General features: G+C 41.4%; 1 protein-coding gene across 5 annotated transcripts; it reads right to left on the bottom strand.

The window, feature by feature from the left end:
• Positions 1-454: 454 nt before the first annotated feature.
• SPART (spartin) lies at positions 455-18776 on the bottom strand. Of its 5 annotated transcripts, none has more exons than XM_053386051.1 (10): positions 18577-18776; positions 14384-15222; positions 14044-14241; positions 12733-12837; positions 8067-8190; positions 6290-6484; positions 5063-5221; positions 4872-4962; positions 3636-3696; positions 1596-1702 (listed from the first exon to the last, which is right to left on the bottom strand). In XM_053386051.1, the coding sequence occupies exons 2-9, from the start codon at positions 15191-15193 to the stop codon at positions 3636-3638; spliced, it is 1743 nt and encodes a 580-aa protein (XP_053242026.1). In that variant the 5' UTR covers positions 15194-15222; positions 18577-18776; the 3' UTR covers positions 1596-1702. The 5 variants fall into 5 exon arrangements, 4 of the variants coding, with proteins under 4 accessions (XP_053242024.1, XP_053242025.1, XP_053242027.1 ...); XR_008330151.1 differs by having other exon boundaries at positions 1641-1702; positions 3575-3696; XM_053386049.1 differs by lacking the exon at positions 3636-3696 and having other exon boundaries at positions 455-1702; positions 18577-18743.
• Between the last annotated feature and the right edge of the window lie 245 nt (positions 18777-19021).

Raw genomic sequence — 19021 nt, forward strand, 5'->3', positions numbered from 1 at the left:
CTAAGCCGCTTCTGGTGAACAAGAGCAAGCGCACCGAAACGCCGTTTACCTTCCTGCTGGAGCGATACCTATTTATCTACTTGCACTTTGACGTGCTTTCGAACTGCTAGGTTGGCAGGAGCTGGGACCGAGCAACGGGAGCTCACCCCGTTGCGGGGATTCAAACCGCCAACCTTCTGATCAGCAAGTCCTAGGCTCTGTGGTTTAACCCACAGCCCCACCCGCGTCCCTAAGCAACTTTTACTGAGATGGTAAAAAATCAGGAGGGGCAACTTCCCCTCTCTTCTGCCTATGTAGAAGGGGGGAAATGCAAATGTTGGATTGTGACAGACGTGTGTAAATGAAATGCAATTCTTCCTAGTCCACCTATACAAAATGCAATAGCCGTCTACTACTTCTCAATCAATTCTCCCTGTAACTTTCATTCAAATAAAAAATGCACTTAACCAAAACATGCATGTTAAAGTTTATTTATGGTTTTCAATCCATACAACATTTCAAGTAGTTAGCTTCTTAACCAGTGGATGTGTCCCTCCAAAGTGCCATCATTTCTCTGTTGCAGACTACAGCACTACAATTTTTAATATCTGCAAAACTTCACATAAATTGAAGTAAAAAATCTGAAGCAAGCATAGTAAGGGACTCACAATTCCCACATTAATAGCAGATGAATCCCTAGGTAATGATGGGGAGTGAAGTTGAATATCTTAAAATGAAATGCATTGCATTCCATCACAAGGCAGCAATAATCATTTCTGAATACAGGCTTTCCAGTAAGACAAGTTACAGTGCAGCAATTCTATATAACAAATACAGAGGGTAACCATTAAAGCTTTTACAGAGCCCAACCTTTTCTTTAGTGGTCTCAGAGCAAACATTGTTCCCACACACTGGCTGGATAACACAAAGTGCAATGAATCCAAGTCCTTGCTACCGGAGTAGGCAAAAAAATGCCATGTATTTCAATGAAACCTAGGATTACACCAAAGTTTGGTTGACTCTGATACACTAATTCAGGAAATAGCAGTATTCCAGTCTTTGGTTTGTCTTAAGAGTTTGGATTTTACTAGTTTTTAGGAGGAATTGCTCAAGCCTAGTCAGTTTATTTAAAGCTAAAAAGAGTGCATACTATTTGATCAGACAAGTTCAGTTTCAGCCACTATTCAAATCATTAGCTTTCTGAAAATGTTTTGTCTAGAAATAGTTACAAAAATAGTCCCTCTATACATGAAGCTGGAATCTAGTTTCTACATTTATTTGAAAAAAGGCATTTAAGCCCTCCTCGTGGAAGTTTAATTCTAATGCAAATTCATTTCCATCATCTAGCTCTAACAATAATACTGGAGTTAGAGATTCCAAAAACTCATTTTAAAAGACTTCCCAGGTATGATATATTTAAGTCCAGCAATCTTAGGAGTTAGAAATACAACACTTGTTAATCAGTTCAACTCTCTTTAAATAAATTATGTAATAAATTAAGGCTTTGGGTAATTTATTCACACAGTGTCTTCAATATCCATCTTCTTTTTTCTCGTTCTTTTCTATGATTTTATATTCATCCAACACAGCATGGCCTGTCTCCTTTGCAGTTTTCTTCACTATAGCTTTGATTCCAATATTGTCGATATTGAAAGCTGCCACACCAACATTGATAGCAGAACTCACTGCGTTGTCAGTAGCATGGCCCGCATCATCCCCGTACCTTAATGCAAATAAGGAGCATGTCAATAGAGTTTCCTCATTTGTACACGAATGCTATGATTGTTGTTTAATCTTTGTGTGCATGCCCTCATTCCCAAGTAGCTGCTTAAATTTAATTTGGAAAACCTGAAATCAGCATACTTCCCAAAGCACAGAAGAAGATTAGCGAAAACAATCTTAATGTTTTAGGGCTGCTAGTCTGTCCCAGTTTTTGTCTCTTGCTTCAGTTTTTACTTGGCCTTCAACGCAAATTCCAAAGTTGTGCTTACACTTGGTAGATAGATAAAGCTTTCGTCTCCCCAGAATTACCACATAAAACAGATTTTTTGCTGAAGCTGCTAACTAAACCATGTTATACCATGTGCTCTGTGACAAAGAGAAATTTAAAAGCTCCAGGTTCAATAGGTTATCCCTACAATAGTTAAAGTACTGCTGTTAAAATGTTAAGAATTTTTAAAATAAGTTAATACATTTTATTGTAAAAATAAGTCTGAAAATCTACATTTTTGCCCTGAAAAAAATTAAGAATCTCCCAACCCAACCAGAAATTACAAAACAGTTGATAGTGGCCCCGTACAACGCTCAAAGTTCACTTTAAGTTCTTAGTATATGCTTAAATGATGACTGCACAAAGCTATTTCCTTTGTTATTTAGTTACTCAATTTCCACAATTATACGAGGATAAACTTTCCTTCTGGTTGAGAAGAACTAAGCAGGTATTTCAACCCCATTCCAGTGATGTATTAGAAAAGCATTTTATCAGCTGGGATTGATGATGAAGGAATCCTGCCGAGCTTAAATCAAGTTTTATTCACGTGCCACTCTGGGATAAACTATGCAAAGGGGACTTCTGATACATATGAAAAAATGCAAACAATTCTAAAAAAAAGTAACCAAACAGGGCAATAATACAGCTTACTACTTAAAACGCTAAAATCCTACATGTTAACTAGCTGCAAAAGAGTAACAATACTGTACACAAAAATGCTGAAGCTATCCTTTGCTCATCTACTACAGCAGCCAACTAAATTTTAAAGCCAAAAACCTGAAGTCTCCCTTTGAAACATTGATTGCTGTTGGCATAATCAATACAGGTCTTGACCAAACACAGTAGTAATCTGCCTATTTCAGAACACACATTAAAACTGAATGGAAAAGAATCTCTAATACTGTATTTCTTACAATGTGACAGCATAGCAGCCTTGGAATTATTTGCCGAACACGACAAATCTGGTAAAATTAATTGGACAGCAAAAGATTTTCATTTTTGTTAGTTTCCCCATGACATTAGTCATAAACACCCATATTAGAAGAAAGGAAAACTGACTCAAGCTGTGCCCAAAGGAACAAGAGTATTCACACCATCTCAAAACTATGCAGAACCAACAGTGGGCAGGAGTTTACATGATAAAAATATTTATTGAATGCAGGTGGATATAAAAAGTGCCAAGAACTTAAAATATTTTGAGGCAATGCAGATCTACATTTGGAGCTTGTTTCTCATATTCTAGTGCAGCTATTTATTGTTAGTGAACAATTAGCATTGCAAGATTTCTGGACCCTTTTAAATGCCCAGAGTTTAGGATTTGTAGAGGGTTGGGTTCTTCCAGGTTGAAGATCATTTTGCTAGGTATGCATTATGGTGACACACACTTAAAAAAATTAAGCTGCCTATTATGAGAAACACAATAAAAATGATCATATATAGGAGATGCATCTGCCATACTAATGAAAATACTACTAGGGTTCATTGCACACATCTTAAAGTACTGGTAAACCACAATCCCCTTGTATGAAACAGATTTTTGATGTGGCCTTTTGGAAGAAAAAGTCTACTTATTTCATTAGGATGTGTTTTCTATTATACTCTTACAGAAACAGGAGATGGGGTGAATACTTGAATCGTTAGATAGTTGGAGATAACTGCAAGTTACTTATTGCTTTTCACTCTTAGTGGCAACTGAAGACTCATCTCCTTTTCCCCTACTTTTAAATCTAAAATAAGAACAAGAGATTAACACAAACAGTAGTGTACAAACAGAACATGGTTCTTCAAACTTGCCAAGGAGAAATATTTCATGGAGATATACCATTATTTTGGCAGAAAACAATGTAGTACAGAGTAGGTGAGCTTCAAACCAAGAGAATTACAGAGTAAGTACCAAGTAAATCCTTGGATCCTTATAGGTAAAATAAAACAGAAATTATTTTCAGAAGTCTAATTGGCAGCCTGACATTTCCCTACTGCATTTTGCTCCAATGTTGACTGCAAACATTTATTTTTTTTGCTGAACTAATGGGCTAGTACATGTGTTTCCTTTTTCTTTAGCCCAGAAAAAAGACTCAAACTTCAGAAAGCAACCCAAAATTAGACTCTATGCAGTTACAGATAATTACATAAAATTGGGCAAAACTTTTTTTAAAAAGCTCAGATTTTCACTTTTTGAAATATGGCAACCCTAATTTATATAGACAGAGGCTTCCCTTTACAATTTCAGCACCACTCATATTCCAAGAACTGAAATACATCCAACTGAGTACAGTGGTTAAGTACTTAATTTGTTCTGGAGGTCTGTTCTTAACCTGAAACTGTTCTTAACCTGAAGCACCACTTTAGCTAAGGGGGCCTCCTGCTGTCGCTGCGCCACCGGAGCACGATTTCTGTTCTCATCCTGAAGCAAAGTTCTTAACCTGAAGCACTATTTCTGGGTTAGCGGAATCTGTAACCCGAAGCGTATGTAACCCGAGGTACCACTGTATTCAGATGGAATCGGCCTGGCAACAATCCCTCTCTGCATTTAGGTAAGACCTAAAATGAACTGAAAATCCAATTTAGGGGTGCAGCTGCCCCTTAACTAGAAGTGACCTGCACTTGCTTGACCTTTACACAGCAGTAGCAAGTGTGTGTTGAGGATAGGATCTGCAGGGAAAGCAAGTGAAGGTGGCTCCTTCCCTTACACACTCCTCCTTGTTTGCTCCTCCCTGTCTATGTAACTGGGAAAGTTCCACTTTTAGATACATGCAACTGTGACCATCTCGACTAGTTTGGTTCCAACAATAGCAAAGCATTTTTACTTTTTAGCAAGTTTTATTTAATGCATGTAGCATAGGCTCCCTGGTATTCATGCATCACCAAAATTTATTGCAGAGTAGAGGAAACGTTAACTTACTTGTACTTGACAGTCTGAACCGTCTCTTTAGACACATTTTTAGCAATACACTTTGCAGCGCTTTCCAAACCGTGCCATATTGTTGAAAACCCTGCAAGGAGAGTTAGCGTATTGGAACCGGAAGGTAGCAAACAAATGACGTTCAATAAAAACTTGCACCACACATTGTGGAAGCGTTATTTTCATGCTACCTTGAACACCACTTGCTGCAACAACCAGAGCACCATCGAAAGTAGATTTTCCATCTTTGTCTTTCTTAAGGGATTCTGGAACCAGTTTGCTTCCATGCTTCTTGACATGGGGGGCTAACTCTCTTCCCACAGAACTTGCTATAGAGCACACACCTTCCACTAAAACAGAAAGCATTAAGATAATTTATAGGTTACAGAATGTTCTGGTCAGATAGATTAAGCAAGTGAATTCAATGAATTGTTGAGGATCATGAAGCCAATTTTATGTTAATGGCTCCTTTTCCCACAACAATTATATTTGGAGGAAATTGCAGATGCATCTGCTGGTAGTGGCACCCGCCCTGTGGAACACCCTCCCACCAGATGTCAAAGAGAAGAACAACTACCAGACTTTTAGAAGACATCTGAAGGCAGCCCTTCAGAAGTTCAGGGAAGCTTTTAATGTTTAACACACCACTGTATTTTTATACTTTGTTGGAAGCAGCCCAGAGTGGGCGGGGTATGAATAATAAATTATTAATTATTATTATTATTATTATTATTATTATTATTATTATTATTATTATTATTTCTACTGTCTATATTGGCTCTTAATGAAGCCGTGGCAAGGAAGACTTCTGAAGGGTGATTAATTTAAAGAATTTGTATACCACCCTTCATCCAATACGATTCCAAGACCGTGAACATATAAATATGTTGATATATATAACGAACCATTCCAAAATGTAAAAAAAAACCATATCGACAACATGAGTCAATAACTAAAAACATACAGCGAGCTAAGGCATTATTTTTTTTAAAAAAAGAGCCTAAACCTGATGAAGTCCGTTTCTCTCCCAAAGAAGAAGGAGAAGAAGAAGAGTTTGGATTTGATATCCCGCCTTTCACTCGCTTTAAGGAGTCTCAAAGCAGCTAACAATCTCCTTTCCCTTCCTCCCCCACAACAAACACTCTGTGAGGTGAGTGGGGCTGAGAGACTTCAAAGAAGTGTGACTGGCCCAAGGTCACCCAGCAGCTGCATGTGGAGGAGCGGAGACGCGGACCCGGTTCCCCAGATTACGAGATTACCGCTCTTAACCACTACACCACACTGGCATTAAGAGAACTTAATGAAAAAGAAAATCAACATTATTCCCTGTCCATTTTAAAAAAAAAAAAGCCTGAACAAACAAAGCATATCAATTCCTGTCACTACTTTTTCAAGGAAATTGGTTGCTCACATCTCACCTAAGAACTGGCTGACTTTCACAGCTCCTCCTGTAGCCTGCTTGGCTACATGCAGCCCTTTAGCCACGGTTGGGTTGACTTCCATTGGCTTTTCCTCTGGCTGCATGTGCTCTCTTAGTTTGGAAGCTCCCTTGTGGATTGCTTTCCCGGTATATTCTGCTCCTTTGACCAGGCCCCAGCTGACCCAGGATGCTCCTTTAAGGAAACAAGAACAGATTGATGGATGCAGCAACATTATCATGTTATAGGACAGCATTTCCTACCCACTTAAGTTCATGCTAGTAAGCTAAAAAAAAGAAAATACAGCGTGAGCTCACAAACTGGTGAGTCTCCCATATCCTCTTAATTAGCTACAATTCCATCTTCAGCAATGGTGAAAATAGGAAAGCTGGCCACATGACCCAGAAGCTGTACACCGATGAGTGCCGCAACCCCAGAGTCGTCCGCGACTGGACCTAATGGTCAGGGGTCCCTTTACCTTTACCATATCAGACCAATTGCACTGGGTGCCTCATATTTTTGAATGTGCGCTCTTTCTTTCTCTCCCTCGGGAGCTTCATGCATGTGGTGAACAAGAGGAGTGGGTTTTTGCCAAGCAGGTCAACATGGCAGAGAATTAAATAAAATATTCCCCCTCCCAACCAGTAGTCTAATGTGGTGCAGTGTAGAATTCTACCACTTTGAGCTGCATCAGATGTAAACAGGATTTAAGTTAGCTTGCATTCAGCCCCCAGTTTATTCATCCACCAGCATAATTCAGATGAAAATCTCCAAACTACACTAAGCTGGCAAAACAAAGAACAAGTTGTTGTTTTTAGCAACCGTTACATAATTACTGAGTAACTCTAGCTGCTGGAGATTGGACAAACTATAACATCTTCTAGAGCTTATCTCAAGAGCTTTATTTTGAGTTGCCATTTGGTTTTTGGGAATCTACCTGGCAGGGAATTAACTTACTATTTATCTTTAAGAGAATTTAGTATTTTTATCAAGAGGCAAAGTTTAAACAAACAATTGCATGTAATTAATATCCTGAAAAAGTCACATTAATAATAATAAGAATAAGAATACTACATTCTTTTACTCTCTACTTCTGAGCCATGTAGACCTGAAAGTAACACAGACATACTAACAGGATGTAATTAAAGGACTGTACCCTATCAAGTAGTAAAATATTTCTATCAACAAGATGGAACCTTTCGACTGCAGAACTTGACCGCAGGTCAATCCATGTAATTGATATAATGTGTGGTAGAACCATTTAGTTTTCTGCTACCTGAGTGCTGAATAAAACTAATATATCAGGAAACACAGACAATGAAACTATTTCTTACAGAATATATTCTCATGCAAAGTTATATTATGGAAGTGGCTGAAATTAATAGCTTATGATTTCAGATTGGAAGACAATTTCACTATGCTGCCAGAATGAAGAGAAGCTTTAGCCCAATTCAGGTGAGACAGGTGGGCTGGAAGCTGTGACAGTTGCATCCACACAAAGCCTGCCCCTACAATCCTTGCACGCACCAGCTCCACTTCCAACCTCTGCATGCTGAGTGTGGAAAACAGAGAAGATTTGCATGTGGACACTGGGGTTGGAGCCAACAGTGTCTTTCAGATGTTGTTGGGCTGCAACACCTACCCTTGAACATGCTGACCAGCTTGTGGGAGTCCAACAACATTTAATGGCACCATGTCGGTTAGTACAGCTTTAAGCCCAAACACCAGAACAGGGTTTCTACCAAGGATCAATCTAGAGAATCAATCCTAAGGGTACCTGTTAGGATTCCATGGGCCATTTTCTCACTCCAGTCAGGTAACTCTCTTTCCCTCTCTTCAGACGCTGGCTCAATACGTACAGTCTCGGCCAGGTTAATCGCATCACTAGAAGCTTCTGCAGGCTGCAAGATCGAAGCACATATATATACACAGCAAGATCAAAAGCTAAGATAAAGCAATTAAATGTCAAATTGGCCACCGTGATATTCAACAAAGAAATGCACACTGTGACCCTAAAGCTTCCATCTTCTCGCAGATAATTATAGGTTTTACAACAACAACCAAAATGCATCAGTTTCTTTATTCATCTGCAAGAAAATGTCATTTCTGGACACCTAATTCCAGCCTATTTTACATGCACAGGAACATTACTGTTGCTCCTGCCTTATTGGCATTTGGAGATCAGACCAACATGTACCTCTTTGGAGAGATAATTAGGGTTTCTTCACCCCTGATTCTTTTCACTTCAGTTAATATACCGGTAATTAGAATGGTTTTATATTATAGTTAATGCTCTATTCGCCTTTGAGAACATTTTGCACAACAGACAGGCAGGGTATGCATATGTTCATATTTATTTGATCAGGAAGGAAAGTTGCCCAAGTCTACCACTCCCTTTCATTTTTAGGGGAAACACAGTTCTCCTTATTCTGTATTGTTATGTGTCTTTACATTGCTTCTCTTTGTTCAGGACGGCAAGACTGAAAGAATGAAGCTTTTTGGGAGCTGGGCTGGATTTACCCCTCCTCCTCCCCATACAGATTTACAAACAACGAAAGTGCATTCATTCTGTTTTTTCTTAGTTTTACACATTGTTACTGCCAAAACAAGACAAAGTTGAGCATGTGATGGGTCCTTTCTTAGAGAAGACACCCAACTAACAGGCAAAATATCTGGGATTCAGAACCAAACACCACCCCATGAATTAAAAGATTGCAATAACGAAGATGGAAACAACTACATTAAACATAACTTGTTTTCACATTAGATTACTATGAAGGATTATTCCAAGTGATCAAATGAAGGTATTATCACAGGCATGTTATCATCACAGCTCCAGACTTTCTATATCACTTTGGAATTAGTAAGGTTCAATTCTCTGCACAGAAATTTCACACAAGCAAGTACACAAGCATCTTGCATTAGAATGCAAAACTGATATGGATTTTGCATTTTCTGTGTAGCATCTTTTATGCATTTATGAAACAATATGACATTGTAAAATCAGTCCCTAAGTATAAGCAGGATGGCTACTACTGCATTAAAGTGAACCAAAGCAATCCTGAGACATCCGCTCCAGGTTCTAGCTTGACATCCTATTTCGTCTGCATTGCCTAACATACACACTTGAGACTTAAAATAGCCTACACTCATGTGAACAGCAGGAACCAAATATAAGCGACTGGTGTGTATTTCTGATTGATCCCCTCTAAGCTACTAAAATGAGTCACAGGCCAAAGCTCAATCCATTTTGTTAAGTCATGCCATTATGTACAGTTGCTATGAATATACTCCGAGTTCTTAAGAAGTTCTGCATTAGGTTAAGCTAGAGCTCACAAAGCCAGCCGTAATATTGTTCCCATTTTCCCATCTATTCCTAAACATTACATTATGTTGAACTGGATGGTACTGTACTGTAAAATTCGAGCCATTCGAACATTCTTGACAGTGTTAAAAGATATCGTAACCCACAATGTCACAATCTTTATTTTTAAAAAAGGGAATAAGTTAAGATCTAAATAACCATAGCTGTTCTAGAACTCCCTCAGGGTTCTTGCAAATATTAATTCCTCAACAATTAAAAACTCGTAAAAATGTAATGTCCGGGTTTATAAGCACTTAAAAGCAGTTTACTTCTTTGGCCATCATGGGAAATGAGATTTAACAAATGACTGTATCTTCTTTGAAGCTATTAGCATGAGGAGGGAGCACAAAGATCAACAGAGATAGATAGACTTCCGGGTTGGCGCCATTGTTTAATGGCGGATTCCCTCCGAGCTCCGGAGGGAATCGGCTCCGTAGCGTCTGGGTCTGCCCGCTGCGGCGAAGCGGAGACCCTTAAAATCACAGGCACGGATGCCTGTGAACACAGAGACTCGGCGGGCACCATTTGCGCCCCCCCAATCCGCGACGGAGCCTTTTTAAAGGCTTCGGAACGGAGGCAGGGTGAGGCGTGGTGCTGAGAGTACTCCCTCGCCTACGGAGTGAAGCCGCAAGCCATTGACAGAGAGCGCCAACTTCTTCCAAGACCGATTGGACTCCAAAACATAAACCCGTGAGTAATACGGAGATTGGAACTTTAAAATTTCTAATTCTGGATTTGGAACGAGCGGGAAGGGGCTAAAAAGGAAGTCCACCCCCCCTCTTTGTAAACAATTTAAAGCAAAGGACTGGGCAGCTAAGGTCGAGAGAATCTGTTTCTTGTTTTTCAATGAAAGATCCTGACTTCACGGTTTTGACACTATAAGAAGATTTACTGGAGGATAAAAAGAATTTTGGGAGCTGAAATTTCACCCACCCCCCGAGACCCGGGAACGTCCTATGAGAAAGCCTGTTGCATTGAAGATTTTGACAGCTGTCAAGTGAGCTGTTAGTCAGCTAGTTGTCAGCTGGAAAAAGAGAACATTGTTTCTACCGTTTTTGCTGGTTTACTTGGTATAACTTGTTGAAAATAAGGAGGGCTGATACAAAATAACTGGATTTTTGGTTTTGAGTTGAAAGGAACATCAAGGATCTAAAATCCCCCTAGAGGGGTAATAGGGACATTACATCACAAAAATGGTTGGAGTATGTAAATTCCAAGCAGAATTGGACAGAGCACTCGTTCTCTTGGGAAACTTGCAAGATGAATACAATGCTTTGTCTACAAAGGTATCACTACTATACTGGACAGTAAACAACAGTTTAGAGCCTGATAAGGATTTGAAACAGGAAGCCTGTTCAACTGAACAAATAAATGAAACTGAAAGTGTAGATATGATGGAGCAATATGCTGTTTTTGAAGAAAATGAAGGAGGAGCAGGAGATTTGCAGGAGTTAAAGGAGAGTTACAATATGAGGCCTGACATGATGATAAAAAAGGACAATAAAAACTGGATGTGGAAAGCCTGGTCTGAATGGGAGTTTGGAAAATGGAGAGATCCCCTTTGGAGGAGATCTGAAGACCTGAGGATTACAAATTTGTTGAAGGTGAAAGCTGGAGCTTTGGGGACATTTGGATTTGAAAGAAATTTGAAACAAGAGTTGGAGCACCCCATAGGCTTTGCTTTTAAGTATGGAGGACTGGCTGGAAGCAACATGGATTCTGTTGGGCCGGAGCCCCTCCGAGACTTGGGGCTTAACATCAAGGACTATCAAAGAGACCGGCAGAAAGGAACTGAGAGAGATACAAGGGCCTCGGACGTGAGATCTCCAGGCTAAATTAATAACATAAAGACTGATGGATATTGGTTGGGGACTGGAACCGGGAAAAGGGTGGGTGGAGGTTGGGAATCCAAAGGGTACATAAGGATAATTTGCTTTTTATATTTTGTTAATGGTAAGGAAATTGGGTAAATCGTGGAAGGGAAATTTTGGTCGATTTTAGGAAAAAGGTTTAAGAATAATTAATGGGGTATAAGTATTGATGTGTGATATTAATAGGGTAAAATTGGTTTTTTTTTTCTCTTTTTAAATTAATTGAAAATAAGGCTGTTAAAAATAAATTGAGGAAATGGAAAAAAGAAGTAAAGCAAAACAATAGTATGTTAGAACAAATGTTTAAGTTAAGGTAAAGAAATAAGTTAAGGACTTGCTGAACTGACAATTTAAATTGGAATACAAGAAGGGGAGGTGTGAGGAGGTCTGAGAAATAAGGTTAAGAATAATAAGTATCAGAAACTTTACGTGTTTTTTCTATTTTTTGTTTAGTTTTGAATATTATGTACTTTTGTGTTTTTTTTGGTTTGTTTATTTCTTGTTTTTGTCTGTTGTGTGTTTCTTGAAAATGCTAATAAATATTTAAAAAAAAAAAAGATCAACAGAGATAGGTAGCCTTTTGTCAGCCTCTGTAAAATATGGGGTGTCCTTTGGAGACAGGGAAGTGGAGAAGGGGTTGTATCCCACCACAGCACAAAGGCCAGAGCCAGTTAAGCCCAACCTCTGTCACACACTTATTCCAGAAATCGGCAGCAGAATTAATTAGCTTTCAGCTCACACCTGCTCTCCCTGAAAATAATAGAAGTTTTCTCCAGCCTTGGGTCCATTTCTCATAGCCTGTGCCCTTCATCTGTTTTGGTTCATCCCTGGTAACTTCTGATACCTCAACTGTATTCTATTAGTTGAGACCTACAACAGTACCCATTGGGCCTTGCGGGGGGAGGGGTCGTCCACTAAATATTTTTTGTGCTTCTGTAAACCTCAGGGACCCTCCACCCTGCAGATACTCTCATGTGTGGGTGGGCCTTGTTCTGGCTGCACAAGGACTGTCACTTGGGGAACCAAGATTGCTACTAGTATACATGATTAATATCTTCAACGTTTCCATTATTTGTTCTCTCTCCAAGAGCCACTGTTGGCGGCAGATACATTTTTCAATAAATACCACAAAACAAAGTATTTTCCATTTCTTAAAGTTTAAAATGTGTTGGCTTAGTAAAAAGTTTGCCACCACCTCTGAAGTTTACCTTGGCTCTGAGATCAGATCTTTGTTTAAACAGATCCTCAAAAAGCTCTTTGTAAGATCTTGAGCGTTGGGACGGTAACCCTAGTCCCTCATGGGATCCTGGAACCTGTGATACCATATCAAGGACATTAATAGATTCACAAGTTCAAAGGCTCAACAAGGAATCTGTTAGGCACTGTTGTACACCATCAGACAATAATATCACACAGCGGAAAGAATTATCCTTCTCATGAACCACATGCAGGTGAATTCATGCATTAGTAAACATCCCCACAGGTGAATAAGTAATTGCAAGATCAGGTTGTTCCGTCACCATATGGCCAGTTCTCCAAGAGATTAGAAAGCATTTTAACATGTCAAGACAAATGGCAAATGTTCTCACTTCTTTTGGTAATTAGCTTTAACCCCCATCATTCTACCCAGACACTGAGGTCCAGCGCCGAGGGCCTTCTGACGGTTCCCTCATTGCGAGAAGCCAAGCTACAAGGAACCAGGCAGAGGGCCTTCTCGGTGGTGGCACCCGCCTTGTGGAACGCCCTCCCACCAGATGTCAAAGAGAACAACAACTACCAGACTTTTAGAAGACATCTGAAGGCAGCCCTGTTTAGAGAAGCTTTTAATGTTTGATGGGTTACTGTATTTTAATATTTTTTTGGAAGCCGCCCAGAGTGGATGGGAAAGTCCAGCCAGATGGGTGGGGTATAAATAAATTATTATTATTATTATTATTATTATTATTATTATTATTATTACTACTACTACTACTAAAAATGTGCCTTTATAATTACAGGTATGCCTCCCTCTAACACCTGCCGTTTAGATTTCCCACCTTCTTAATACTGACCTTGTTTACTAGACTGATAATCTCTCAGATAACCTTTCCCTGCACTTCACGAATGAACTGTGATCTACCAGATTCTTAATTATCTTAGAGGGACTTCCTATATATGTAGCATTTTAAGATTTTGCTTAGTCATTGTTGCACTCTGAGCAAGTGAACTGGATGTGATACTTCTGACACACTGCAAGCTGCAATAATGCCTCTCTACGTCTGCTCAATTGATCCTGCAGGAAAATCATTATCAGGCTACTTGCCCTGCCCTTCACAGCACCACACGGTAAATTTATTTTCAGACGTTGCCCAGCCTCACCATAAAACATGCCGTATATTGCCAAAGGTAAATCCTTGCAGAGGCAACGCTGAAATTCATTTATAGTGCTCTATGAAGCAGACAGTTTAACAGCTCATCAGTGTCACCCGGTGATACTTGTGCATTGAAATTATTCTGGATCGTGGCATAACACTGTTTACCTGCACTCTAAGGTCAGACATCTGCTTTAGCAGATCTTCAAACAGTTCTCTGTCAGCAGCTGGAAGTTCTGAAGATAACACTACTCCCACATAGGATCCTGGCACCTGTGACATCAAGTCAGGGAACATGTAGACTCCTGTGCTACAGGAGAGGACAGGAGACTGGTTGCACATAAGAGGATACAGCCAGTCACAAACCTGGAAAAGAGAAGACCAAAATAACATTTTGCACAGAACACTGTGGATTCAAATGAAGGATACATTAGCACTCATGTCATAGAACCGTTAGCACTCATTTCACAGCTGTGGCCAGCAACACAAAACAAAATGTGAAAGTTACCTGAAGGAAAGCAGGGGGGCGATTCTGGGCCGCTGCAGCATCCGTGTCCAAGAACTTCACAATGCGAAGGTATCCAGGATACGAGGGAGCGCTCACTTGTCCATCAGGACTCACAAAGAATATCTGCACCCCGTGGGGAATGAGGATCAGTTCATCAGCATCTACCCCTAACGACTGAACAGGTGGAGGCTGTGTGCATTTCGTGTAGAAATCATCTCCGACCGAGGAGAACTCCCCAGAGTCTGTCCCGTACGACACAGTGTAGTGCCCACCCGTGGCCTCAGGTGTATAAGCTGGGGGTTCCTCAGTGGGCATTGCAGATGAAGGACTCATCACAGCAGCTTGCCCTTGGCTTGTACAGCCAGCATTTCCACCTGCTGCAGCCAGGTGTGATGGAGTCATCAGTGAATTCGGTACAGGAGGCCTCTCTGGCTTTTCTTTGGCTGGAATTGTTGGGTATATCCTGGGCGCTTCCATAGGAGGACACATAGCAATGGGTTTAGGCTGTGCATTTTCATCTAGAATGCTTAGGCGTGCAGTAACGTTTTGTAGCGTCTCTCTCATTTTTTGCTGCATTTGCCTGGCAGACTCCCATCGGTCCCCGGTGCATTCATGACCTTGGGACGGGACGCTAGTTCCCCTGAGCAAGTGGTCAATACCCTGCCTGTAGTAATTCCTTGCTTCTTCCTTCTGTCCAAGCTCATCTGCATTCAGGGCTTTATTAACAAACACAAATGCTTCCTTGTACTCTTCTTCAATCGTCTTCAAATTTGCACCCTCTTGCGCAGCTGAATCCCGTTCTTGATACATTACGGAAAACTGGATCACAGCAGGAGTAACTGGAGACAAAGCGGAAGAGAACACTTCCATTAAAGGAAACCAGCTATACTATACAGCTGTCAATATGAGAGAGAGAAAACACCCTGGAGCTGCCATGTCATGTATAGTGAGCAGTAACAGCTTGAATTAAGGGATATATAGTGATCCTAAATTCCCGTAAAACAGGTTGCCTTGCCTTAAAAAAAGGCTTAGGGTGGTATTCAACTAAGTTTTACCTAACCTATCCACGATCATTAATTTCAGAAGGTCTACTTTGAACAAGACTATGGATACATAATCTTGATCTGCAAAACACTTTTACAGCATTATATAGCTGCTGTGCTTCTATAGTTAACCTTTAATTTACACAAACAATTGAATTACTATAATTAGTACTATTATTTATTAACTTTATACAGCTCCCTTCTTCCAAAGATCTCCGAGCGGTTCACAAGATAAAGATACAGGATAAAAGCACAAAACAAATAATTAAAAACACCCCCACACACACACACTTAAAAGGCCATAGAATATTAATCAGCCAAAGGCCTGGTTGAAGAGGAACATTGTTGCCTGTCGCCTAAAGGAGTATAATGAAGGCATCAGCTGTAGCCCCCTGGGGAGAGCATTCCACAAACAGGGAGCCACTGCAGAAAAGGCCAGTTCTTGTGCTGCCACCCTCTGCACCTCTCGTGGAGGAAGCACATAATGAAGGGCCTCTGGTAACAATCACAGAGTCCTGGTCATTTTATATGGGGTTCTAACAATCCCCTCCCCAAATCACTTAGCACACTAGTGTTAAGAGTAGCCTTTCAATGACTGAAAAGCTCTTGAAAGCTATTTATATTGCACGGTATTTCAGTATTTGGTTTGACAGGCTGATATGCTGCTGTAAAGCTCAAGTTCCCCATCATCTGCAAACTTACGGCAAGTTTATATAATCAGGGACATCAAGGGATAAAATTTGAATACAGTGGTACCTCTGGTTACAAACTTAATTCGTTCTGGAGGTTCGTTCTTAACCTGAGGTACCACTTTAGCTAATGGGGCCTCCTGCTGCCACCACACAATTTCAATTCTCATCCTGAGGTAAAATTCTTAACCCAAGGTACTACTTCCAGGTTTGCGGAGTCTGTAACCTGAAGTGTTTGTAACAGGAGGTACTACTGTACACCTAACATCTCCACGTCTATGTTAGCCCCCACCCACAGAGTGCTGCTGCCACCATCATTCTGCCCACAGTAAGTTAAGAAATGGGGTCATGGGGAGATGGAGGGGCTGAGCCAGCCTGAGATGCATCAGATCCTGAGCTGTAACAGCTCCACAGTGGTATACGTTAGAAAAAGCATTTCCTGTCTCTCTCTCCCCCCCCCCCCCCAACACACACACCTCCTGTTGCTCCTTTGGGACTGCTCTGCTGGTTATTAAAAAAACTGTTTCACTAAAAACATGGGAAGCGACAAACTTTTAAAAAAATTGTCATTCAGAATTGTTCAGGGGTAGGATGGTTTGGAAGTATGAAACATCCACCACAAATACAATTGTGAACTCGTGATGTTTCGGGAACAGTGCTCTTTTGATTTGCTCCAATTAGCAATAAGCATGCAACAGAGCTAGCTGCTAAACATCAACAAGGCACATGAAAGAGGAAGGAACATGGTCATAGGCTTATGGTGGATTGTGGTCAGCTTTAGCCTTCTGAGATTCAAAGTTTGGCCTCAACTTCACTTGACTAAACACAGGCAGTTAATAAGCTGCCCCATAAACTGATCAAATTGCATAGCCCGAGAGAGCAGGATACAGTTAGCTTGCTAATACTAAGTGGTCTGGATCTGGTCAGTATGTGTCTGTTGCCAAACTTTCAGGCCTCCAACCCCTTGGTTCCATGAATTCATACCCAGTGCCCCCGACCCCACAAAAAACAATATTCATAATAGCTGTTTGCATAAACCACTAAGGAAGTTGATAACACAATAAAATTCAAACAGTAACAATTAAGTAAGTGCACATTTATTCAAAATCTAATTAAAACTATTTGGTCTAATTCCATAAAATTGATTAACTTGATCCAGCGCCAACCTCCTTAGGGGGCAGCACTGCCCATTTTGGGAACCACTTATCTAGAATCCCATGTACTGTACAACACCTCGAGCTTCATGGGATGCGCATGTGGAAGGAACAAGTACACAGCTTGTGGGAACTTCTGGATCCATTGCTGTCGCTTGAGGCTCAGGCGGCGTTGGTGGCGCAGAGTGCCTTACATCAGGTTTGGCTGGTGACTCAGCTGCACCCCTATTTGGACCAGGATACACTAACTTTTGTTGTCTACATTCTGTTAGCATCTAGGTTATATTACTGCAATGAGCTATACATGGGGCTGCCTATGAAGGTGGTTTGGAAATTTCAGCTGGTGCAGAACTGAGCAGCCAGGTTGCTCACCAGGGCAAGACGGTTTGATAATAATGTGCTAAATAAAAAAACGCCCCCTTCAAAATATACTATTTATAGATGAAATGAGCAGTGACAAAGGTTGCCAAATATATCACTATTTAGAAGACAAAAGCAAGAAGGCGCAAGGAAGCTTTTTCCTAAAGCAAACGTACACACAAACCCCAAATAAATGTGTCTGAAGCCCTGTGTGCATTTCTGTGGGGGAAGAAAGTCCTGCTGAACTTGCTTCAGAGTAAACAAGCAGAACACGGGCAGCCCTCCTTACAGCCCGACAGACTTAACTGGGAATTAAACCTCATTGAATCCAGTGGCCTTAATTCTGGCGAAACAGCCGCGGCACCAGGCTGCAACGCGAATACAGGCACCAATGAGGCCAGCAGCAGCCTTCTCCCAGAGTTAAGACGGTATAACTGATAGGAAGCAAGTCCACTAGGAAGTTACTACCAGCCAAGGAACCGGCTACTACTTCCAAAGATCTCTCCTCTCTCTTACACACACACACCTGGCAACAACCTCCTGAGACAGGAGTGGCAAAGCCTCTACTTTGCAAGCGGAAGGTCCCCGGTTCCATCCCTCCAAGTGCGATGGGGAGAGCCTCCTCCTGCCTCAAATCCTGGACAGCCGTTGCCAGTCAGTGTAAGCAAAACTGACCTAGACGGACCGACTGCCTGGTTTTACCAGCACTCAGTGCCCAGATCCTTCCCCGCCCCCACAAAAAACAAGGCCTCTGAGCATACGCAGAGTGCATTTACAGCAGCAGAGCGGCAATGATCTGCTCCACGCGCGCAGGGAATCAAGGAGGGGGAGACGGAAGGCGGTTGGAAACAGGAGGCAAGGGAATGCTATCTGTTACGGAATTGATCTCCCTAATTGCAAGGAACTTTCCCCCGCCCTTCCTCCTTCTGGCTTTCCCTTTCACTCACGCGAAGCGAGCAGCAGCGACCTCCCAGGCTCCAGCGAGACGCCCACCCGGCCACGCGCCGCAAACGACCCCTCCTGCCTATATCTGCTCCGCTCCAGCTGTTGCAACTTCGGGCCACGCAGCGTCACGTGACCCGCTGCCGTCAGCGGCTTGTTGTCCTTTGCCGCCTTCCCGCCCACTAAGAAGCTTCTGGGCTCCGTTGCTGACGCTTCGGCCGGCAGGGGGCGCTCTGCGGTGCGCGCGCCGCTCGCACACAAAAAGTTCTGCTGAGTTCGCTGTTCGCTTTACAGTACTGTGTACGATATTGTTTTTATGTAAAAGCGATAGCGACGCTTGTTTTTTGTTTTGTTTCGTTTTTTACGCTATTATGGATTATTGTGAGCCGCTTTGAGCCCGATGATTGTGGTTGGAAAAATGCGATGCAAATATTAATTCCATTACCATCA

This window comes from Podarcis raffonei, chromosome 4, assembly GCF_027172205.1.
Source record: "Podarcis raffonei isolate rPodRaf1 chromosome 4, rPodRaf1.pri, whole genome shotgun sequence".
In the NCBI taxonomy this organism is placed as follows: domain Eukaryota; kingdom Metazoa; phylum Chordata; class Lepidosauria; order Squamata; family Lacertidae; genus Podarcis; species Podarcis raffonei.

What these genes read in the sequence shown, in the direction of transcription:
- SPART (XM_053386049.1), bottom strand. Translation starts at nt 15,193, where the DNA reads ATGTATCAAGAACGGGATTCAGCTGCGCAAGAGGGTGCAAATTTGAAG. An exon ending in GCCCCCCTGCTTTCCTTCAG is followed by an intron (nt 14,242 to 14,383) that starts GTAACTTTCACA and finishes TCTCTTTTCCAG; the next exon opens with GTTTGTGACTGGCTGTATCC. An exon ending in GAAAGTCAGCCAGTTCTTAG is followed by an intron (nt 5,222 to 6,289) that starts GTGAGATGTGAG and finishes TTTCTGTTTTAG; the next exon opens with TGGAAGGTGTGTGCTCTATA.